The following is a 24551-nucleotide window of genomic DNA, read 5'->3' on the forward strand; positions in this document are numbered from 1 at the left end:
GTGTCCTTATTGATATCAGCTCCCCCCTAACCACCGCCTTCAACGCCTCCCAGACCACTCCCACCTGAACCTCCCCATTGTCATTGAGTTCCAAGTACTTTTCAATGCATCCCCTCACCCTTAAGCACACCCCCTCATCCGCCATTAGTCCCATATCCATTCTCCAGGGTGGACGCCCTCTTGTTTCCTCCCCTATCTCCAAGTCTACCCAGTGTGGGGCATGATCCGAAATGGCTATAGCCGTATATTCCGTTCCCCTCACCCTCGGGATCAATGCCCTACCCAACACACAAAAGTCTATGCGTGAATAGACTTTATGGACATAGGAGAAAAACGAGAACTCCTTACTCCTAGGTCTACTGAATCTCCACGGGTCCACCCCTCCCATCTGCTCCATAAAATCCTTAAGCACCTTGGCTGCTGCCGGCCTCCTACCAGTCCTGGACTTCGACCTATCCAGCCTTGGTTCCAACACCGTGTTAAAGTCTCCCCCCATTATCAGCTTTCCGGTCTCTAGGTCTGGGATGCGTCCTAGCATTCGCCTCATAAAATTGGCATCGTCCCAATTTGGGGCATACACGTTTACCAACACCACCATCTCTCCCTGTAATTTGCCACTCACCATCACGTATCTGCCCCCGTTATCCGCCACTATAGTCTTTGCCTCGAACATTACCCGCTTCCCCACTAATATAGCCACCCCCCTGTTTTTCGCATCCAGCCCCGAATGGAACACCTGCCCTACCCATCCTTTGCGCAACCTAACCTGATCTATCAGTTTCAGGTGCGTTTCCTGTAACATGACCACACCTGCTTTAAGTTTCTTAAGGTGTGCGAGTACTCGTGCCCTCTTTATCAGCCCGTTAAGCCCCCTCACGTTCCACGTGATCAGCCGAGTTGGGGGGCTTCCCACCCCCCCCCCCCCCCTTGCCGGTTAGCCATCATCTTTTTCCAGCTTCTCGCCCAGTTCCCACGCGGCTGTATTTCTCCCAGACGGTGCCCCCCCGCCCATCCTTTCCCGCACCCACTCCCCCCTTTCCCCAGCAGCAGCAACCCAGTAATCCCCCCCCCCCCCCCCCCCCCCCCGGCTAGACCCCCCGCTAGCGTAATTACTCCCCCCATGTTGCTCCCAGAAGTCAGCAAACTCTGGCTGACCTCGGCTTCCCCCCGTGATCACGGCTCGCCCCGTGCGGCGCCCCCTCCTTCCTGCTTCTCTATTCCCGCCATAATTATCATAGCGCGGGAACCAAGCCCGCGCCTCTCCCTCGGCCCCGCCTCCCATGGCCAACGCCCCATCTCCTCTCCCTCCCCACCTCCCCCCATCACCACCTGTGGGAGAAAGAAAAGTTACCATACCGCAGGATTAATCATACAATCCCTCTTCGCCCCCCCCCCCCCCCCCCACTCGTCCGACCACTTTGTCCAAACGTTCATTTTCGTAGTCCAATCATTCCAATTTTTCTTCTACAATAAAAGTCCACGCTTCATCCGCCGTCTCAAAGTAGTGGTGCCTCCCTTGATATGTGACCCACCGTCTTGCCGGTTGCAGCATTCCAAACTTTATCTTTTTTTTGTGAAGTACCGCTTTGGCCCGATTAAAGCTCGCCCTCCTTCTCGCCACCTCCGCACTCCAATCTTGATAGACGCGGATCACCGCGTTCTCCCATTTACTACACCGAGTTTTCTTCGCCCATCTAAGGACCATTTCTCTATCCTTAAAACGGAGAAATCTCACCACTATGGCTCTGGGAGCTTCTCCTGCTCTCGGTCCTCGCACCATAACTCGGTATGCTCCCTCCACCTCCAACGGACCCGTCGGGGCCTCCACTCCCATTAACGAGTGCAGCATCGTGCTCACATATGCCCCGACGTCCGCCCCCTCCACACCTTCAGGAAGGCCAAGAATCCTCAAGTTGTTCCTCCTTGCGTTATTTTCCAGTGCCTCCAACCTCTCCACAGATCGTTTCTGGTGTGCCTCCTGTATCTCCGACTTCACCACCAGGCCCTGTATGTCGTTTTCATTCTCTGCTGCTTTCGCCTTCACGACCCGAAGCTCCTGCTCCTGGGTCTTTTGTTCCTCTTTCAGCCCTTCAATCGCCTGTAATAGCGGGGCCAACAACTCTTTCTTCATTTCCTTTTTTATCTCCTTCACGCAGCGTTTCAAAAACTCTTGTTGTTCAGGGCCCCATATGAAACTGCCACCTTCCGACGCCATCTTGGTTTCTGCTTGCCTTCCTTGCCGTTGTTCCAAAGGATCCGCTGCAATCCGGCCTCTTTCCTCTCCTTTTTCCATCCGTGTCCAGGGGGAACACCCTTCTGGTTTACCGCACGGTGTTTTCAGCCGTTAAAATTGCCGTTGGGGCTCCTATCAAGAGCCCAAAAGTCCGTTTCACAGGGAGCTGCCGAAACGTGCGACTCAGCTGGTCATCGTCGCACCCGGAAGTCTCGAAGTCACCCATGACAACAACTCTGTTACTTCTGCACTTTTCCAAGATCTGCCGCCCAATCTGTTCCTCTATCTCACTGCTGCTATTGGGGTGTCTAGAAAACTCCCAATAAACTGACTGCTCCTTTCTTGTTTCTGACTTCCACCCATACTAACTCAGTAGACAAACCCTCCTCAACTACCTCCTTTTCTGCAGCTGTGGTGCATTCCCTAATTAACAGTGCTACTCCCCCTCCTCTTTTACCTCCCTCCCTATTCTTCTGAAAACATCTAAGCCCTGGAACATCTAACAACCATTCCTGCCCTTGTGAAATCCATGTCTCCGTAATAGCCACAACACCGTAGTTCCAAGTACTGATCCATGCTCTAAGTTCATCTCCCTTATTCCTGACACTCCTTGCATTGAAACAAACACACTTTAACCCATTCCACTGAGTGCAACTTTGCCCTAGCAACTGTCTATCCTTCCTCACAAACTTGCTGCATTATATGTTGTGAAGTTTCCCGCCTCTACCCACCCTTTCGGTCAGTGAGTTCCAGGGATGTCTGATTTGGAGGAGCGTGGTGGCCCTGGTGGGTTGTCGGGCTGGAGGAGATTACAGAGGTAGGGAATGACAGCTTTCGGGTAAAGAGCTGGGTGAGCCATCGCCTAACATTGGGTGTCCACGGAATGTTGCTGAGGCAACAGAAGATGGGGAGGAAAGGCAACTTAAAACGGACGTGTGTGTTTGCTTTAAGAGTCTAAATCATGAGCACAAGGTCTTGAATGCCGGAAGTTCATTTTGCTTTGACTCATTGTCCCATGCAGGTTGAAGTTAACCGCAAGACCAAACGCTGGGGTCTGGAGGTACAGCGGATTGACCTGATTCTGCACCGGGTGTTAAAGCAACCGGAAAGCATGCTCCACGATGTGGAACCTCCCCCCGGAACTCGATTAAACAAGCTTCCTGCCCCTTTACGCAAGTTAGCTGCCCAAATTCTGCAAAACAGAAGCCCTCCGCAATTGGAACAACCTTTGTTACATCCTAGTGACAGCGAAGGTGAGCCCTTGCACAGCACCTTCAGTGTAGCAAAAACTCAGTGTTCATAGACAAAACGTGACTACTCGCCTCAAAGAAATATTGGGGCAAGTGACCGGCAGCAGAGATTGGTTTTAAGAAGTGACTTAAAGGAGGAAAAAGAGGGTGAGAGTTTGAGGGAGGGAGTCCTAGAGCTTGGGGCTTAAACATCTGAAAGTGAAGATCCAAGAAAATCGAGGATGCACAAAAGGTGGAGGATGCAGAGGCATTGCAACGGGTCTGGAGCTGGAGGAGGCTAAAGAGTAAGGGTGGTGGAGGAAGGGCCAATGAGTGAATTGAATACGAGGATGAGAATTTTTAAGTTTGAGACATTGCTGGACTAAAAGCTTATCAGAGAATCCCTGCAGTGCAGAAGGAGGCCATTTGGCTCATAGAGTCAGCACTGCCCTTCTGAAAGAGTATCCTACCTAGGCCCTCACCCTATCCCTGTAGCCTACCTAAAGACAATTTAGCATAGCGAATCCACACCTTTGGACTGTGGGAGGAAACCGGAGCACCCAGAGGAAGCCCACGCAGACCAGGGAAGAATTTGCAAACTCCACACTGACCCGGGTCCCTGGCGCTATGAGGCAGCTGTGCTAACCACTGTGTCACCTTATGTAGATCAATGAGCACGGGCGAGATGGGCGAACAGGACTTGGGAGTGGGCGGAAGAGTTTTGAATGAGCTCACTTGGGGAAGGTGGGAAATCTGTCAATTGAATTCTCCCTTAACCAGACAAGCAATCTCTCTGAAGTGCTGTTTGACTTCCCTATAGCCAGTGCCCACACCTCATCTGTGGGATCTGCGTCTGAAGAAGCCGAGAGCGACCTTATCAATCCAGACTGGATACTTTCTAAAGTGAAGGTGTTCCTTTCGGAAGACCTTGTGAAACAGATTGGTGCCTGTTACCTTTTCACTGTTAACCAAAAGGATGGAACTCAGAATTTATATTATCTGGACCTCAGCAGAGGTGAGCCAAATGTTTCTTCATTCATATTGTGTCATGCAGCTTTGTGTAAAGGTAATGGTGAACTTGTTTTTCATTGAAAGAAAAAGATTGTATTTTCGTACACTATTTTGAAGAGTGTAATTGGACTCCCTAGTTGGAACGCGACTAGTGTTAAGTTGATAATGAGTCACTTAAGCGGAATTCTGCAGCAGTGCTAACCACTGTGCCACTGCATTTTCATATGGAGGGACATGTTTGCTGCAGGCAAAAGGAACATGTCCAGGCATTATGCCTTTTTTGAATTAAAAACATCGGGGCAATAGTTCCATGCTCCACTCTCCACGCCAAGGCCTAGACCAATCAACGTGGGCTTGCCAACCAATCCGCATTGACTTGCCAACCAATCAGCAATTCACATTGCGGCTTGGTAGTTTGGAACATGAGCGTTGCTGAAAAAAAAGACACTCAGTCGAAGCTTTTCTCTTGCACGTATCAGGACGGATGCGGATCGCATCAAACAGCACATCCTTTTGGTGGTCGCAATAGGCAGAGTACTGACCATGCTCATCCAGCCTGCGCTTGCAAAACTCAGGACATAACGTTAGGTGCAATTCCACAGTTGGACAGAGCATGCTGAACAATCTCGAGTGTTACACTAACAACCAATTTTAGATCCTCAGTCTGGCTTGCAATGTGATTCACTTACATGTGCTAAAGGCGACATGCATTTTCATGTGGAGGGACCTGTTGACTGCATGCAAAAGGATCATGCCCAGGCATTGTGCCTTTTTTTGAATTAAAAACATTGGGGCAATAGTTCCTTGCTGCACTCTCCACGGCAACGGCTGAACCAATCAAAGTGAGCTTGCATTGACTTGTCAACCAATCAGCATCCTTTTGTTTGTCTCATGCAGAATAAACTGTTGCCCTCTTTGAAATTTGGCATTCTTTCATCTGTCCTGATGGGTCCAAGATGAAAAGCTTCGACAGCATGTCTCTTTTAAGAATTTCATGCTGAATTTTTAGGATCCAATTTTAAGGACCATAGCGGTTCAAGAAGACCCACGATTAACACCGCCATCAGCATCCGAGTTCAGCGAGGGGTTCAGCAAAAAATGGGGCCTCTGCTAGATTAGTCGGACCAATTAGTCAACCTGAAAACCAATTAAAGAAAAAATACAGCAACATGAAGTTAAAAATATACTTTTGTAAGATAATTAGATTTTGGGGAAAAATGCAACAACGGCGTGCTTGAAGATCAACTGCAGGTTGAGTAAGATAGCCTTTGAAGGTTGGGGCTCAGACAGTCTACTCTTTATACGTGACCAAAGGGTGCTTAATGCTATAAATTGTCCATCACTTATAAGAACATAAGAACTAGAAGCAGGAATAGGCCATCTAGCCCCTCGAGCCTGCTCCACCATTCAATGAGATCATGGCTGATCTTTTGTGGACTCAGCTCCACTTTCCTGCCCGAACACCATAACCCTTAATCCCTTTATTCTTCAAAAAACTATCTATCGTTATCTTAAAAACATTTAATGAAGGAGCCTCTACTGCTTCATTGGGCAAGGAATTCCATAGATTCACAACCCTTTTGGGTGAAGAAGTTCCTTCTAAACTCAGTCCAAAATCTACTTCCCCTAATTTTGAGGCTATGCCCCCTAGTTCTGCTTTCACCTGCCAGTGGAAACAACCTGCCTGCATCTATCCTATCTATTCCCTTCATAATTTTATATGTTTCTATAAGATCCCCCCTCATCCTTCTGAATTCCAATGAGTACAGTCCTAGTCTACTCAACCTCTCCTCGTAATCCAACCCCTTCAGCTCTGGGATTAACCTAGTGAATCTCCTCTGCGCACACCCTCCAGTGCCAGTACATCCTTTCTCAAGTAAGGAGAACAAAACTGAACACAATACTCCAGGTGTGGCCTAACTAACACCTTATACAATTGCAGCAGAACCTCCCGAGTCTTAAACTCCATCCCTCTAGCAATGAAGGACAAAATTCCATTTGCCTTAATCACCTGTTGCACCTGTAAACCAACTTTTTGCGACTCATGCACTAGCACAACCAGGTCTCTCTGCACAGCAGCATGTTTTAATATTTTTACATTTAAATAATAATCCCTTTTGCTGTTATTCCTACCAAAATGGATAACCTCACATTTGTCAACATTGTATTCCACCTGCCAGACCCTAGCCCATTTACTTGGCCTATCCAAATCCCTCTGCAGACTTCCAGTATCCTCTGCACTTTTTGCTTTACCACTTATCTTAGTGTCGTCTGCAAACCTGGACACAGTGCCCTTGGTCCCCAACTCCAAATCATCTATGTAAATTGTGAACAGTTGTGGGCCCAACACTGATCCCTGAGGGACACCACTAACTACTGATTGCCAACCAGAGAAACACCCATTAATCCCCACTCTTTGCTTTCTATTAATTAACCAATCCTCTATCCATGCTACTACTTTCCCCTTAATGCCATGCATCTTTATCTTATGCAGCAACCTTTTGTGTGGCACCTTGTCAAAGGCTTTCTGGAAATCCAGATATACCACATCCATTGGCTCCCCGTTATCTACCACACTGGTAATGTCCTCAAAAAATTCCACTAAATTAGTTAGGCACGACCTGTCCTTTATGAACCCGTGCTGCGTCTGCCCAATGGGACAATTTCCATCCAGATGCCTCGCTATTTCTGCCTTGATGATAGATTCCAGCATCTTCCCTACTACCGAAGTTAAGCTCACTGGCCTATAATTACCCGCTTTCTGCCTACCTCCTTTTTTAAACAGTGGTGTCACGTTTGCTAATTTCCAATCCGCCGGGACCACCCCAGAGTCTAGTGAATTTTGGTAAATTATCACTAGTGCATTTGCAATTTCCCTAGCCATCTCTTTTAGCACTCTGGGATGCATTCCATCAGGGCCAGGAGACTTGTCTTTAGCTCTCATTCTCTTATCAAAAATAATCTTACAAAGCAAGATGTTGAGATTCGTTTTTGGCCATCTATAGCCATCTCTTATTAACTTTCAGAATCTGGCATGGCAGGCTATGGGATGCCAGAAGGAGATCCCGATGTCACCCTGGAAGTGACAGAAGACACCATGCAGTCCTTGTTCTCGGGGCTCTTGAAACCTTTTTCTGCCTACATGAGTGGACGGATACGGGTACAAGGTGACTTGAAACTTGCGATGAAGCTGGAGGATCTCATCAAGAAACTGAATCGATGATGCAGCAGAAATGTGATCACACGCCCGCCTCGGACACAGACTTCTGAGTTTCACATCTTGTATTGTATTTATTTTTCCTGTTATTTTCTTAAAGGTGCTGTAGTAGCATATTGTTTATAGTTATTAATGGATTAATAATGCATTACGGGGAGGGGAAATAATAAACTTGTAATACTAGATCACATTACTGTCCAACTCTCTGGTACTAGGCTCCAGAAAGCTTTTGCTATTCTCTCTTCTGTATTTCCCCTGTGTTTTTACGTAGTTCGTGATTGTGCACTGCTGAAGGAGAGTGTTCCAGGCAGATTCATTGGTAACTTTCAAAGGAATTGGATCTGCACTAAGGAGATTTGCAGGGGAGTGGGACCAATTGCATAGGTCTTTCAAAGAGCTGGCATTGGCATGATGGGCCGAATGGCCACTTCCTGTACCGTATGATGCTGTCTTTCCAGCTCCTACAGGTGTGTTGACTGTGCTCAGTAATTTAGGGCGGATCCCCCCCTCCCAAATGGCATGTTCGGTGGTGGTGGCCTCCCATTGGCTGGGGGAGGGGGGATGGATTCTTCCACTCGCACCATTGTCAGCGGGGTTTCCTATTTTTTGCACCCTCCGCTGTCAGGGGACCTGCCGAGGTCGGATCCCGCTGACGGCAACGGCTGTAAAACCGCGTCCCTGGTAAAGTCGGAAAAAGAAAGTTAAACCAATTCAATCTTAATTAACAAATGGCTGGCAGCGGGTTGAGTGAGATGTTTAATTCTAGGGCCAACTTCCACTCAGTAGTCGAGCGACGAGTCATTGCTTCTGGGAAATATCCTCTCTACATTTCTGGTTAGTGTGGACATCCAGTTACTCCCGAAATATCAGCAGAGTGATGAGACTGTGTATCTGTTGACCTTTACAGCTCAATGTTCCCCTCATTTTGCAGCTCGGCCGCCTTCTCTCCCAGATACCTGGGTGTAAATCTCTTGTTTCTCCTACAGGGCCCTTTCGGTCTCCAGCATACTTTAGTGAAACCAGTGCACTTCAATCTGGAATTGAATTGGATCTTCTAAGGAATTGATGCATTGATTGGTCGAAAGAAGTGTGACAATTGTGTGAATACCTTTTTAATTCCTTTGTAGCAAAGCTGAGCGAGGGAGGTTCATTAAGAGACAGTTAGATCGGTACCTGACCTGAAGTGCCTGGTGTCTTTTATCTTTTTTTATCCTCCTGAATAGTGAGTGGCCGGTTTAAAACAGTGATTCTGTACAATGTGGAACTTCTATGCATATATATATTTTTGGAAATTTGCAGTTGAGCTATGCATACAGACGTACTCTGTGACAAACTATCTTTTTCTCTCATTACATATATTATACTGCCCCAGGATGCTTAACGATATTAGGTTGAAATTCCTCCCACTTCTCTTTTAAGTTTTAATCCAACGGTAAACTCTGCTGATGAAGTTCTGCATACTTTGGGTGTCATTTGAGGCCCATTGTGATGTGGGCCCATGATTCTAATCCCTGGTTAAAACAGCTGGTTGCAGCTCCTCCGCCCCTATCCCTTTCTCCCTCCATATTCACGGAGTCCAAATGTGTTCAAGAAGACCAGCCTGAACATGCGAGGGTGCAATTTTGAAGCGGTCTAATTGCCTGCTAGCTGGGAAAGTGCCCTTGGCCTGCCTCAAATTTGAATGCCCCGGATGAGATGGCAGGAGAGCTTTTAGTCCCTTTATTTAAAAAAAAATACAGAAATATTTTTATTTGAATATTTGTCGAATTTGCGATTCTATTACCAACAGTGGAGGGTAACCACCACCTAAAACAGATGATCTGGTCCTTGCTGTTTGTGACAGCGACTATGCTCCAATAAATAGTCCACTGGCTGTAAAAGTGCGTTGGGACGATCGGAGGCCATTAAAGTCTCTATATAAATGCAAGGGTCTCTTTTAATGCAGACTTCTTGAAGGTGAGCTCCAAGAAGCTCTTTAGATTGATGTGGGCACACTCGACAGCTGTTCCCATTTTTTTTTTTTTTTTTACAAAACCAGAATCCGTTTCCAATTGAGGCAACGGGAAGATGGGAGTGCAATTTTGATTGTGCTTCTTGTAAAAATGTAATCAAGGCTAAGGAGGAATTGTGATTTGTTTCTCTTGTTTATTTGCAACAATTTGAAGCTCCAAATTAGAACATTTCTGTACTGAGATCAAAATAAATTGTCTCACTGTTTGTATTTTGGAGTCTGCGTTATTACAATTAATTCCTTCCTTGTAGTCTGTAGGAATCACCCTGCAGTGTCCTCTACATTACACACATTTTTTTATAATTGGCTGCGCTGTCCTTCAAAGTTTTTTCTGATTTATTATTTCACGGGGATGTGGGCGTGCCAGCATTTATTGCCCATCCCTAATTGCCCTGAATCGAGTGGCTTGCTCGGCCATTTCAAAGACCAAGTCGAGAGTCAACCACATTAGTCCATGTTGTCCGGACCAGGTAAACTGAACAGACAACTGCTTCACTTCTGCTCAGGAAGCAAGAGAATTCACAGTAAATCTCATTTGGAACTGAACAACATTTATCGAAGGCATCACGCGAGCAGATTAAATGTCACGCACTCTACCGACCGACCTGCCCGGGCTCCATGATCGTTATTCATGGTCACCGAGGCTAGCTTTCATGGCATTGGTGGGATTTCCCTTGTCCCCAAAGCCTTGGCCTCTGAACCGTTGACTTTGCCCCATTACGCCGCGACCACCTCCGTTGTCTGTGTGGGTGCCCAGAGCTTTGTTTCATATTCCTGGGAAACATCTCCGTTATATAATTTTTACCCACCAACGTCTCGCAGCTGTGAGCACAAGTACAGAGCATGTAATGGTGCCATCGTCCCAGGTGACCATAGGCTGCTTTCTCTTTGAGGGGGAGAGCAGACTGGTGATGATTTAACCTGAGGATCACCGCATCTCAGATGAGGGCCATCATGGTTAACCTCTTCGATACAGGAATTGAACCCGTACTGTTGGCCTTGCTCTGCATCACGGACCAGTTGTTTAGCCAAGGGGCTGTTTAGCACAGGGCTAAATCGCTGGCTTTGAAAGCAGGCCAGCAGCACGGTTCAATTCCCGTTTCAGCCTCCCCGAACAGGCGCCGGATTGTGGCGACTAGGGGCTTTTCACAGTAACTTCATTTGAAGCCTACTTGTGACAAGCCATTTTCATTTCATTCAAGTGAGCTAAACCGGCCCCCGGTTGCATGTAGCCGGGCGCTGAACCCCACCCCGACCTGACTTCCCCTCCCACTCCATCAGTGGTTGATTTGTTTTGGGCTTCTGAACAAAGAGAATCAAAAAAAAAAGTTACATGATAAATTCATACATGGATCAGCCATTCAACCCCTCCAGCTTGTTCCATTCAATTAGATCACAGCTGATCTGCACATTAACTTCATTTACCCCCTTTGGTTCCTATCATCCCTTGATAACCTTATCTAACACTGGTTAGCACTATTCCCTCAGGGCACTAAGGACCCGGTTTCAGTTCCAACCTTGGGTGACTGTGGAGTTTGCACGTTGTCTCCGTGTGTTTCCTCCGGGTGCTCCGGTTTCCTACCACAGTCCAAAGATGTGCGGGTTAGGTGGATTGGCCATGCTAAATTGCCTTTTAGTGTCCAGGAATGTGCAGGTTGGGTTATGGGGTCACGGGGATAGGGCAGACTGGACGGATAAGTGGACAAGGGTAGAGTGCTCTTTCGAAGGGCCGGTGCAGACTCGATGGGCCGAATGGCCTCCTGTACTGTAGAAATTCTACCATAACAAATATCTGTCAATCTCGGATATGATTTCAATTGACGCCCCATCTCTTCCCCCCCCCCCTCCCCCAAAACAGGTTTTTAAAGGAAAAGGCTCCAGATTTAAAATGAAATGGCTTATCTCATTGATGAAATCTTCCAACACGTGTTTCCATGTGATATTTGGCAGCAGAATTACTGATTGTATAACCGATAGAATGTTAGAATCGCCATGCACTTTTCAAACAGTCCAACCTCGAACACTAAATTCCTCCTGTGCTGGTTATTGGAATGTTTAGTGCCAGTTTTAATTAACTATCGGGAAGCAAACTGTAATTATGTCCTGGGTGAGCCTTTGTTGAGAGCTCGGCTCGGCAATTTAACACAGCAGCACCCAGGGCTGCACTTGCCTCTAATGTGCACCAGTGTTCCCAAGGCTGACGATTAATTGCGGTTGAGTTTCCTGCCACCAGATGGGGCCACATTGCTGGGAACTGCAGAGTTGATTGCTAATGGGCTTCGGAAAGGCAATCATCCTTCGCATTGTTAGAGGGCGTGCTTCATTCCAACAACAGGCGTGGTGCAGACAAACTGGATTGTTCAATTCTTGTGCAGGGACAATTAACAGCCAGCAGCAGGCCCCTATGTGTATGTGTTTGTTACAATCATCACAGGGTCAGTGTCCCATACTGGAATTTGGAATAATCCTCCAATCAACCGAGGGTAAATAATCCTGATTTTAAAATCAATACTCCCTACGTGACGGATTTTAAAACATGATTTGCAGGGGCAGCTGCTGGCAGTCACCCGTGGCTCAGTGGGCCACTCAGAAGGTTGTGGGTTCAAGTCCAAGACTGTGGGGTGGGGGTGGGGGGGGGAGAGGGGGAGCACTAAGACCCAATTGAGGGGCGAACAATGGCGAGTTATCTTAGCCCCCTCCCGTCTCCTTCCTATCCCCCAACCTGAAACAGATTACCTGTTGCTGTTTGTGGGAGCTTCCAGTGCACGCTTTGGAGTTTCCAAGAGCGATACTTCAATGCCTTTTATTAATTTTTAAAATTATTCTTTTTAAATTTAGAGTACCCAATTCATTTTTCCAATTTAGCATTGCCAATTCACCTAGCCTGCACATCTTTGGGTTGTGGGGGCGAAACCCACGCAAACACGGAGAATGTGCAAACTCCACACGGACAGTGACCCAGAACCGGCGATTCGAACCTGGGACCTCGGTGCCGTGAGGCAGCAGGGCTAACCCACTGCGCCACCGTGCTGCCCTCTTTTTTTCATTCATGAGATGTGAACTGGGCCAGCATTCGTTGCCCATTCCTAATGGCTAGGCTAGATAGTTTAAGAGTCAATGGGGTCACATGTAGGCCAGACCAGGTAAAGGTGGCAGATTGCCTTCCCCGAGGGGAATTAGGGAAGCAGATGGGTTTTTTTATGGCAAAGGTTTCATGGTTGCCGTGAGCCTTTTAACTTCAGATTTTTAGCAAATTTGAATTTCACCATTTGCCCTGGTGGGATTCGAATCCCCAGAGAATTACCCTGGGTCCGTGGGTTACGAGTCCAGCGACAATACCATTGTGTCCCCGATCAGAAAGAAAGTACTTAATTGGCTGTAAAGTGTATTGGGACATCCTGAGGTTGTGGTGGGTGCGAGGGAAGTGCAGGTTTTGAATTTTTTGGGGGGCAGGGAAGGGACAAAAAAAATCTGTCCTGGTCCACCCACATCGACACGACAACCAAGAAAGCACAACAGCGCCTATACTTCCTCAGGAAACTAAGGAAATTCAGCACATTCACATTGCCTCTTACCAATTTTTAGAGATGCACCATAGAAAACATCCTATCTGGCTGCATCGCAGCCTGGTATGGCAACTGCTCGGCCCAAGACCGCAAGAAACTTCAGAGAGTCGTGAATACCGCCCAGTCCATCACACAAACCCGCCTCCCATCCATTGACTCCATCTACACCTCCTGCTGCCTGGGGAAAGCGGGCAGCATAATCAAAGGCCCCTCCCACCCAACTTACTCACTCTTCCAACTTCTTCCCTCGGGCAGGAGATACAAAAGTCTGAGCACGCGCACAAACAAGCTCAAAAACAGCTTCTTTCCCGTTGTAACCGGACTTCTAAACGACCCTCTTATGGACTGACCTGATTAACACTCCACTCCTGTATGCTTCACCCGATGCCGGTGTCTATGTATTTACATTGTGGACCTTGTGTTGCCCTATTAAATATCCTCTTTTCATGTACAGAATGATCTGTTCGAGCTGCACGCAGAACAATACTTTTCACTGTACCTCGGTAGAAGTGGCAATAAACAAATCCAAATCCAATTCAATTTTAATATGTCATTTGAAGCTATTTGCTGATTAACTGTCTTTTCAAGCTGCAAATCTCTCGCTTGATCTAAGTCACATTCCCTTAAAACTAAAGTGGAATCACAGAGGGGCTCACTGCTAAAGATTTAAAGTATTTGCTTCACCTTTCTATGATTCGGAGATTTTATTTGTAAAATTAATTGACGGGATGTGGGGTGTCGCTGGGTAGACCAGCATTTTGTTGCTGGCGTCTGCTGGCATCAACGGATGAAACAGACAAATTGAATACTCACTGCAAGTTCAATTTATTTTTGTACTGACACCTTTATTGATCTCACTTAAGACTTTGGCAGAACACATACTAAAATTGGAACGATTCAGAGAAGATTAGCATAGCCACTGCGCAAGGAAGACACACAAATTCATAAAGCGTTCCATATTTTCTTAGGGCAGCACGGTAGCACATTGGTTAGCACTGTTGCTCCACAGCACCAGGGTCCCAGGTTCGATTCCCGGCTTGGCTCATTGTCTGTGCGGAGTCTGCACATTCTCCCCGTGCCTGCGTGGGTTTCCTCCGGGTGCTCCGGTTTCCTCCCGCAAGTCCCGAAAGACGTGCTTATTAGGTGAATTGGACATTCTGAATTCTCCCTCTGTGTACCCGAACAGGCGCCGGAGTGTGGCGACTAGGGGATTTTCACAGTAACTTCATTGCAGTGTTAATATTTTTTTTTATCGCTTATTGTCACGAGTTGGCTTCAATGAAGTTACTGTGAAATGCCCCTAGTCGCCACATTCCGGCGCCTGTTCGGGGAGGTCCTGCTCTGTGTGGTATATATATATATAAATGAATTGGATGTATTTCATAGAATCATAGAATTTGCAGTGCAGGAGGCCATTTGGCCCATCGAGTCTGCACCAGCCCTTGGTAAGAGCACCCTACTTAAGCCCACACCTCCACCCTATCTTGAAACCTATGTAATTGTTTAAATGAACACATAACTGAATAATAATAATCTTTATTATTGTCACAAGTAGGCTTAACATTAACACTGCAATGAAGTTACTGTGAAAATCCCCTTGTCGCCACATTTCGGTGCCTGTTTGTGAACACAGAGGGAGAATTCAGAATGTCCAATTCACCCCACCTGACCTTTTTTGGACACTAAGGGCAATTTATCATGGCCAACCCACCTAACCTGCACATCTTTGGACTGTGGGAGGAAACCGGAGCACCTGGAGGAAACCCACGCACACACGGGGAGAACGTGCAGACTCCGCACAGACAGTCACCCAAGCCAGGAATTGAACCTGGGACCCTGGAGCTGTGAAGCAACTGTGCTAACCACTGTGCTACCATGCCACCCATGTGAGGGGAATGATGGAGGTTTGCAGCTAACTTGGAAATTGGCCGCGTGCTTGACAGTGAGTAGGATTGCTGTAGACCGCAGGAGAACATCAATGGATGGGTCAGGTGGCCAATGGAATTCAAGCCAGAGAAATGTGAAGTGATATATCTGGGGCAACCAAACAAGGGCAAGGGAATACACAATAAATGGAGAGGTGTAGAGGATGTGAGGGGCCTTGGAGTGAATGTCCACAGATTCCTGGGAGATAAGGTGGTTTTGAAGGAAGGTGAACAGAAGAGCCAGCAGCAGGACATTCAGCCCCTCGAGCCTCCTCCGCCATTCGATACGATCATGGCTGATCTCATCCCAGCCTCAACTCCACTTTCCTGCCAGTTCCCTTCACCCCATGACGAATGCAAAATCAATCTCCTTAAATTTACACAATGTCCTGGTATCCACTGCGAATTCCACAGATTGGCGACCCTTTGAAAGAAGTAATTTCTCATCATCTCTGTTTTAAATCCGCCACCCCTTATCCTAAAACTATGACCTCTCATTCTAGATTGCCGCACAAAAGGAAACATCTGCTCTATGTTTACTTTGTCAATCCCTTTGATGCTGGAACTATATAAAACATTAGTTAGGCCGCAACCTGGGAAGTGTATTCGGTCACCTCCTTACGGAGAGAATGTAATTGCATTGGCGGGGACGCTGGGGAGATTTCCGAGGATGTTGCCAGGACAGGAAAACTGGAGCCGTGAGGCTAGATGGGATAGGTTGGGGATGTTCCCCTTGGAACAAAGGAAGCTGACGGGAGATTTGATCAGGATGCGCAAAATTGTGAGAGGCCGGGACAGAGCGGATGAGAAGGCTCCATTTACTTTAGCAGAGAGATGAGTGACACGGGGTAGCACGGTAGCACAGTGGTTAGCACTGTTGCTTCACAGCACCAGGGTTCGATTCCCAGCTTGGGTCACTGTGCGGAGTCTGCACGTTCTCCCTGAGTCGGCGTGGGTTTCCTCTGGGCGCTCCGGTTTCCTCCCACAGTCCAAAGATTTGCAGGTTGGGTGGATTGGCCATGCTAAATTGCCCTTCGTGTCCAAAAAAGGTGGGGTGGGGTTACAGGGTTAGGATGGAGGTGTGGGCTTGGGTAGGGTGCTCTTACCAAGGGCTGGTGCAGACTCGATGATCCGAATGGCCTCCTTCTGCACTGTAAATTCTATGATGATTCTGTGATTCAAAGTGATTGGTAGAGGAGAGATGAGGAAAGATATTTTTCACCCAGACGAATGCGGGGTGGGGGGGCTGAACTCACTGCCCGATAAGAGTGGTAGAAGACACCCTCAACCTATTTAAATGGTGCCTGGACATGCACCCAGTGGTCTAACCTGCAGGGCTACAGACCAATGCTGGAAGGTGCGATTATGCTGCGATGGGGGGGGCTGGTATTTTGGCCGGTGCAGACACGATGGGCCAAGTAGCCTCCTTCTGCGCCGTAAACCTTCTACCATTCATAATCCAGCATTTGTTGCCCACCCCTAATTGCCCCTGAACTGAGTGGCTTTGCTGGGCCTTTTCAGAGGGCAGTTAAGAGTCAACCATATCACTCAGTCGTGCATCTAAATGCAACTCCAGTTACCAGCTGGTACTTCGGGACCATTTTAAGGCAAAACCACCTCCACAAAGCAAAGTTGTGTTGATTTTCGTGTGTATGTAATTGTGCAGAATATGCATGCCATGTTATCCAGCACTAGGCTAGCCGACGGCACAGTAGCAGGGCGACACAGTAGCACCGTGGTTAGAACTGTTGCTTCACAGCGCCAGGGACCCGGGTTTGATTCCCGGCTTGGGTCACTGTCTGTGCGGAGTCTGCACGTCCTCCCCGTGTCTGCGTGGGTTTCCTCCGGGTGCTCCGGTTTCCTCCCACAAGCCCCGAAAGAGGTGCTGTTAGGTAATTTGGCCATTCCGAATTCTCCCTCTGTGTACCCGAACAGGCGCCGGAGTGTGGCGACTAGGGGCTTTTCACAGTAACTTCATTGCAGTGTTCATGTAAGCCGACTTGTGACAATAAAGATTATTATTATGTGTTACGAGTATTCAGCGAGGAGAAAATTCCTCACACATTTGTGTTTGGATATATTTGTTTACAATTTGGATTATAATTCCGCTTGAGACAGTTTATGTATTGTGTTTAAATGTAAGTAGATTGCCTCTCAAGATCGGCATCGAAACCTTTGATCAAAAGCATTTCAATTCTCTGAAGGTGGCGAAGGAGAAGCTGTGGGGATGAGACCGAGTACAGTTTAAACAGACAGCAAATACTGACAAAAAATGACAAAAATGCTGCTTCGCTAAAAAAAGCACACTTGCTATTTCAATCCTCTGCGATGGATTTGGTTAATTGGTTGGTCGGTGATCTGAAAGAAGCAGCAGCTGGGGTCAAACATATGGAGGAGAGAGAGAGAGGAAAAAAACAATTAATATCTCACACCCAGCTCCAATAATATTCGAATAAGACAAACCAGATTTGTAAAATAAAACTTGAACAGGAATAGAATGCGCAGGGTTACAGCGCAAGGGAGGTGAGGAATAATTGGATAGCCCTTTCAGTAGAATCAATAGGATCCCGACTGTGCAGAAGGAGGCCATTCAGCCCATCGAGTCTGCACCGACCCTCCAAAAGAGCGCCCTACCTAGGCCCTCACCCTGCCCTATTCCTGTAACCCCGCGCATCGGTCGTGGCCAATCCACCTAACCTGCACATCTTTGGACTTTCAAAGAGCTAGAATAGGAGTGATACAGATCTGGTTTCTCCGTTGCCTGACGCCGATATCGTAATCGGCGATTGGGCGGAGAATCGACTCTGACGCCCAAATTGGGGCCGGCGCCACTCTGACCCCAGTCAGCCATGCTCCGCCCCCTCGGAAATGGCATAATCACATTTCAGAGCCTGGTTGGTAAAATGCGGAGATAAAAAGCAAAGTGTGTGCAAGTGTTCTTTTTGGATTGCTGTGAGTGTTTGATTTCCTTGGTTATTTATAGGTGCTGACTTGGTGTGGAGGGCACAGTGCAGTTTGGCTGGGGATCAGGGCCTGTCTGTAGATTGCGGTCTGGGTGGGGAGTGGGGTTCTGGAAGGGGAGTGGGGTCTGGGTGGGGAGTGGGGTCTGGGTGGGGAGTGGGGTCTGGAAGGGGTGTGGGGTCTGGGTGGGGAGTGGGGTCTGGAAGGGGAGTGGGGTCTGGTTGGGGAGTGGGGTCTGGATGGGGAGTGGGGTCTGGATGGGGAGTGGGGACTGGGTGGGGAGTGGGGTCTGGGTGGGGAGTGGGGTCGGGATGGGGAGTGGGGTCTGAGTGGGGTCTGGGTGGGGAGTGGGGTCTGGATGGGGAGTGGGGTCTGGGTGGGGAGTGGGGTCTGGAAGGGGAGTGGGGTCTTGAAGGGGAGTGGGCTCTGGAAGGGGAGTGGGGTCTGGATGGGGAGTGGGGTCTGGGTGGGGAGTGGGGTCTGGGTGGGGAGTGGGGTCTGGATGGGGAGTGGGGCCTGGGTGGGGAGTGGGGCCTGGGTGGGGAGTGGGGTCTGGATGGGGAGTGGGGTCTGGGTGGGGAGTGGGGTCTGGGTGGGGAGTGGGGTCTGGAAGGGGAGTGGGGTCTTGAAGGGGAGTGGGCTCTGGAAGGGGAGTGGGGTCTGGATGGGGAGTGGGGTCTGGGTGGGGAGTGGGGTCTGGGTGGGGAGTGGGGTCTGGATGGGGAGTGGGGCCTGGGTGGGGAGTGGGGTCTGGGTGGGGAGTGGGGTCTGGGTGGGGAGTGGGGCCTGGGTGGGGAGTGGGGTCTGGGTGGGGAGTGGGGCCTGGATGGGGAGTGGGGTCTGGGTGGGGAGTGGGGTCTGGGTGGGGAGTGGGGTCTGGGTGGGGAGTGGGGTCTGGAAGGGGAGTGGGGTCTGGAAGGGGAGTGGGGTCTGGATGGGGAGTGGGGTCTGGGTGGGGAGTGGGGTCTGGGTGGGGAGTGGGGTCTGGGTGGGGAGTGGGGTCTGGGTGGGGAGTGGGGCCTGGATGGGGAGTGGGGTCTGGGTGGGGAGTGGGGTCTGGGTGGGGAGTGGGGTCTGGGTGGGGAGTGGGGTCTGGAAGGGGAGTGGGGTCTGGAAGGGGAGTGGGGTCTGGAAAGGGAGTGGGGTCTGGATGGGGAGTGGGGTCTGGGTGGGGAGTGGGGTCTGGGTGGGGAGTGGGGTCTGGAAGGGGAGTGGGGTCTGGAAGGGGAGTGGGGTCTGGATGGGGAGTGGGGTCTGGGTGGGGAGTGGGGTCTGGTTGTGGAGTGAGGTCTGTGTGGGGAGTGGGGTCTGGGTGGGGAGTGGGGTCTGGATGGGGAGTGAGGTCTGGGTGGGGAGTGGGGTCTGGTTGTGGAGTGAGGTCTGGGTGGGGAGTGGGGTCTGGGTGGGTTCTGGGGTTTGGAAGGGGAGTGGGGTCTGGTTGGGGCGTGGGGTCTGGAAGGGGAGGGGTCTGGGTGGGGAGTGGGGTCTGGATGCGGAGTGGGGTCTGGGTGGGGAGTGGGGTCTGGATGGGGAGTGGGGTCTGGAAGGGGAGCAGTCTGGGTGGGGAGTGGGGTCTGGATGCGGAGTGGGGTCTGGGTGGGGAGTGGGGTCTGGATGGGGAGTGGGGTCTGGGTGGGGAGTGGGGTCTGGAAGGGGAGTGGGGTCTGGATGGGGAGTGGGGTCTGGGTGGGGAGTGGGGTCTGGGTGGGGAGTGGGGTCTGGGTGGGGAGTGGGGTCTGGGTGGGGAGTGGGGTCTGGGTGGGGAGTGGGGTCTGGATGGGGAGTGGGGTCTGGGTGGGGAGTGGGGTCTGGGTGGGGAGTGGGGTCTGGGTGGGGAGTGGGGTCTGGGTGGGGAGTGGGGCCTGGATGGGGAGTGGGGTCTGGGTGGGGAGTGGGGTCTGGGTGGGGAGTGGGGCCTGGATGGGGAGTGGGGTCTGGGTGGGGAGTGGGGTCTGGGTGGGGAGTGGGGTCTGGGTGGGGAGTGGGGTCTGGAAGGGGAGTGGGGTCTGGAAGGGGAGTGGGGTCTGGAAGGGGAGTGGGGTCTGGATGGGGAGTGGGGTCTGGGTGGGGAGTGGGGTCTGGTTGTGGAGTGAGGTCTGGGTGGGGAGTGGGGTCTGGGTGGGGAGTGGGGTCTGGATGGGGAGTGAGGTCTGGGTGGGGAGTGGGGTCTGGGTGGGTTCTGGGGTTTGGAAGGGGAGTGGGGTCTGGTTGGGGCGTGGGGTCTGGAAGGGGAGGGGTCTGGGTGGGGAGTGGGGTCTGGATGCGGAGTGGGGTCTGGGTGGGGAGTGGGGTCTGGGTGGGGAGTGGGGTCTGGAAGGGGAGGGGCCTGGGTGGGGTCTGGAAGGGGAGGGGCCTGGGTGGGGAGTGGGGTCTGGATGGGGAGTGGGGTCTGGGTGGGGAGTGGGGTCTGGGTGGGGAGTGGAGTCTGGATGGGGAGTGGAGTCTGGATGGGGAGTGGGGTCTGGATGGGGAGTGGGGTCTGGGTGGGGAGTGGGGTCTGGATGGGGAGTGGGGTCTGGGTGGGGAGTGGAGTCTGGATGGGGAGTGGGGTCTGGGTGGGGAGGAAAAACCTGATGAGGAACCAATCAAAAGCCAGATGAACTGAGGAGCTTTTTGCTCTTTGATGTTGAAGGTGGTGAAATGTTATTTAATTCTGATAAAGTTATTTGAAGTCCTTCAAATGTATCGCATCAATATCCTCCAGACAGTGTGCTGAGGCCCGGCTACAGAGCTGGACAAGACGGATTGACAGGAAAGCCCCGGGAGTTTTATCCCGTGCAGATTCCTTCTGCAGCTGAGGAGTCTCCAGCTGAATTGTGCTGTGACACTGACACGAGCTGACCTGCAGGAACTGGGGCAGTTTGTGTCCCTCTCTCTATCTGGCTGCAGCCTGGGAGCTGGCTGCATTGGTACACAATTTAATCAATTGCATTTCTCACTTTAATTTGTCACAACAGAGTCACTTTGAGTCACTCGTGCGGTTGATGATCCCCAGGAAGTCACAATTGTGACAATTGAGTCAATGTTAGTTTGTTACCCGATCTCTGACAAACTCCAGTTACCAGATTGTTTCTGCAATGAGTGCGACCCCCACCCCCGCAACAGTAGGGGATGGAGGGCTGCACCGTGAAATCTGGTTCCCAAAATTCCCAGCACTGTGCTCACCCACAGGGACGCAGCCTCGGCTCACCCCTCAGGGGTGCCTCACTGCTCTCAGTCCACTGGCTCTGCGTTGAAATGCCCACTTCAGTGAAGCTGGCACTCCGGTAGTACTGCGGGATGCTGCACTCTCTGAGCTGTCTGTGGGCGAGGCCTTAAAACAAGACTGGTGCTGGGTGTGTCCACACTGGCCTCTGGTTATTCATTATTCAGCAGATATACCAAGATAGGGTAGGAGCGGGATATTCTTTTTTTAATCTAAATTTAGAGTACCCAATTCATTTTTTTCCAATTAAGGGGCAAAGGGCCTGGTTTAGCACAGGGTTAAAGAGCTGGCTTTGAAAGCAGGCCAAGGCACGGTTCTATTCCCGTACCAGCCTCCCCGAACAGGCACCGGAATGTGGCGACTAGGGGCTTTTCACAGTAACTTCGTTTGAAGCCTATTTGTGACGACAACAAGCGATTTTCATTTCATTGTAGCGTGGCCAATCCACCTACCCTGCACATCTTTGGGTTGTGGGGGTGAAACCCACGCAAACACGGGGAGAATGTGCAAACTCCACACGGACAGTGACTCAGAGCCGGGATCGAACCTGGGCGCCGTGAGACTGCAGTGCTACCACTGCGCCACCGTGCATCCCAGCATCTGACAGTCCTTTAGAATTCAGGGCGGTGAGCGTGAATTAACCCTTTAACTGCTTCACTCTCAAGGTCAGAGATGATACCCTTATTGTTTACATGACAGACGTTCGCCTGTTTCCACAGCTAGTTGTTCCTGTAACAGGTCGCTAGTCTGTCGCCAGGGGCTTATAGCCTGAGGGCTGTCACGCTGCATCAAGAGTGGCTGAGCAAGAGTCTCTTTATTGGAAGGATTTTGCAGATTAATCAGCCACATTTCGAACACACCTTCCTTGGCCATCAAAATCCTGGGGTGAGACTCGAACCTGGAGCTTCAGAGGCGGGGACAGTACCCACTGCGCCACAAGACCCCTTATCGGCGACAGTGGTTACATTTTATTCAGTATCAGTGATGCCAGGTGTGGCATCATTGTCTCTCAGTCACAAGGTTCCATGTCCGAGTCCCACTCCACGGATTGAGTACAGAAATCCAGGCTGACACTCCAGTTGCGTACGGAGGGATTACTGCATTGTCCGAGCTGTTGAACTTTGAATGAGACGTTAAGTGGACATGAATCAAAGAATCACAGAATAATATAGTGCACAAGAGGCCCTTCGGCACATCGAGTCTGCACTGACAATGAAAGACACCTGACCTGTCCACCTAATCCCACTTGCCAGCACTTGGCCCATAGCCCTGAATGTGAAGACATGCCAAATGCTATTCCAGGTACTTTTTTTTCTAAAAGTTAGAGTACCCAATTAATTTTTTCCAATTAAGGGGCAATTTAGCGAGGCCAATTCACCTATCCTGCACATCTTTTGGGTTGTGGGGGCGAAACCCCCGCAGACACGGGGAGAATGTGCAAACTCCACACGGACAGTGACTTCCAGGTACTTTTTAAAGGATGTGAGGCAACCGGCCTCTACCCCCCTCCCAGGCCGTGCGTTCCAGACCGTCGCCACCCTCTGGGTAAAATATTTTCCTCAAATCCCCCTTGAACCTCCTGCTCCTGGCCTTTTGTGTCCTCTTGTGACATATGGACGATAAGGGAATAGTGCAGATGGGCTTTAGAGCGGTTTCACAGGTCGGCGCAACATCGAGGGCCGAAGGGCCTGTACTGCGCTGTAATGTTCTGTGTTCTATGACCCTTCAACAAAGGGGAACAGCTGCACCCTATCCACCCTGTCCATGACCCTCATAATTTTGTACACTACATTCAAGTCTCTTTCTTATTTAAGAGATTCCAAACCAACCACAATCAAGATTTCCATTTGTCCAATATAGTACACACACATTCCTTACTATCTAGATCGATCTCATTTGCTTAAGTCCCGAGTGTTCTGATATAGGCTGTCGGTGCCAATGTTCAGAGGCATCCAATGAGTTAAACCCGCTAAAGCAATGAAACTTACCAGTGATGAAGCATGAGCATGTTTTCTTCTGCTTGTCAAACTAGGACCACCCTATACAACGGGACGTGCAGACTCCGCACAGACAGTCACCCGAGGTCGGAATTGAACCCGCGACCCTGAAGCTGTGAGGCAGCAGTGCTAACCACAGTGCCACCGTTATTTTATTTTCAAGTGATTTAGGCTTTGTCTGAATTGAGAAAAGTGTTCACTCCTCAGCACATCACAAATCCATGGATAAGGGTGGGGGGGGGGAGGGGAGGAGATAACCCAAAATGCCATTAAACAAATCAAAGAAATTTCAGATTAAACATGAAATGCCATGATTTTTTTTTACAAGATCGTGTTATGCCCGAACTGCAGATTGGGAACATGAACAAAAAGAAAATGCTGTTCGCCAGCAGACATGTCTGCAAGAGTGAAAGATGAAATGGCTTCATGTGAAATTGATGCAATGTAGTCAGCCCCAGCAGAACTGACTAAAAGCCCATCGCAAAGGAGCGGTGACAGTAATTGGAGCAATGCACCGCGTGTCTGAACATACAAAGCGTGTAAACATAATTTAGTCTTTATTTGTGTGCTGGTGACGGCAGGTTGAAAGCCTTTCCCTGCCGTGGCCAACAACAGGTGTGTGTGTGGCGGGGGGGGGGGGGGGGGGGGGTGCAGAATCAGAGACAAATCGAATAATCTAACTCCTCTGTTCTTCTGACGCAGGAATGTTGCCCTGTCTCTTTGCATGTTTCAAAATAGCATTTGCAACGCTGTGTGGAAACGAATTGCTGTTCGAAAGGGCTGGCAGGTGAGCGATGGCCCGAGTGGCCTCCTTCTGCGTATTGTATCATTCTCTAATTATTTTAGTGGGGCGGGGGGGTGGGGGGGGGGGGAGTTGGAGCTGAAACGCCATCGATGGCTGGGACCTTACCTCAAATGTGAAGAAGAAATATCGACAAGATATCCCAGTGGACAGGTGCTCGTCACAGAAGTCAGAAGCGCCCAGTTATAGCAAATGAAAATGGTAGATTCGAACTGGGAATCGAAAACTGAAGATTGAATTCTCCCATTACACGGTTCCCGTGAGGAGAAAGTGGTGGGAGGGTGAATGACCGTTCGTGAGATTTCGAAACGAAAAGGGCATTTCAGGGCAGTCAAAATGAGACAAAACGGAATCATTACCTGTGCAGAACCTCCACTTTATTTCTAACGTCTGT

The 24551-nt window shown here is 49.9% G+C and overlaps 2 protein-coding genes and 1 pseudogene across 3 annotated transcripts in view; all 3 read left to right on the forward strand.

The window, feature by feature from the left end:
- stoml1 (stomatin (EPB72)-like 1) overlaps positions 1-9911 on the forward strand; it is a 31277-nt gene extending 21366 nt beyond the window's left edge. Inside the window, exons 5-7 of one of the 2 annotated variants that reach the window (XM_072492800.1) lie at positions 3255-3486; positions 4283-4477; positions 7500-9911. In XM_072492800.1, the coding sequence (XP_072348901.1) occupies positions 3255-3486; positions 4283-4477; positions 7500-7696 (624 nt within the window). In that variant the 3' untranslated portion in view covers positions 7697-9911. The remainder of the gene's footprint in view (positions 1-3254; positions 3487-4282; positions 4478-7499) is intronic. The other variant, XM_072492801.1, reaches the window with a different exon arrangement.
- Positions 9912-14117: 4206 nt separating this feature from the next.
- Positions 14118-14231, forward strand: LOC140404508 (U6 spliceosomal RNA; annotated as a pseudogene).
- A 9815-nt stretch (positions 14232-24046) lies between these two features.
- The window catches only part of islr2 (immunoglobulin superfamily containing leucine-rich repeat 2), a 10338-nt gene continuing 9833 nt past the window's right edge, over positions 24047-24551 (forward strand). Inside the window, exon 1 of the mRNA XM_072492808.1 lies at positions 24047-24142. Within this exon, the coding sequence (XP_072348909.1) occupies positions 24080-24142 (63 nt within the window). The 5' untranslated portion in view covers positions 24047-24079. The remainder of the gene's footprint in view (positions 24143-24551) is intronic.

This window comes from Scyliorhinus torazame, chromosome 30 (genome assembly GCF_047496885.1).
Source record: "Scyliorhinus torazame isolate Kashiwa2021f chromosome 30, sScyTor2.1, whole genome shotgun sequence".
Classification (NCBI taxonomy): domain Eukaryota; kingdom Metazoa; phylum Chordata; class Chondrichthyes; order Carcharhiniformes; family Scyliorhinidae; genus Scyliorhinus; species Scyliorhinus torazame.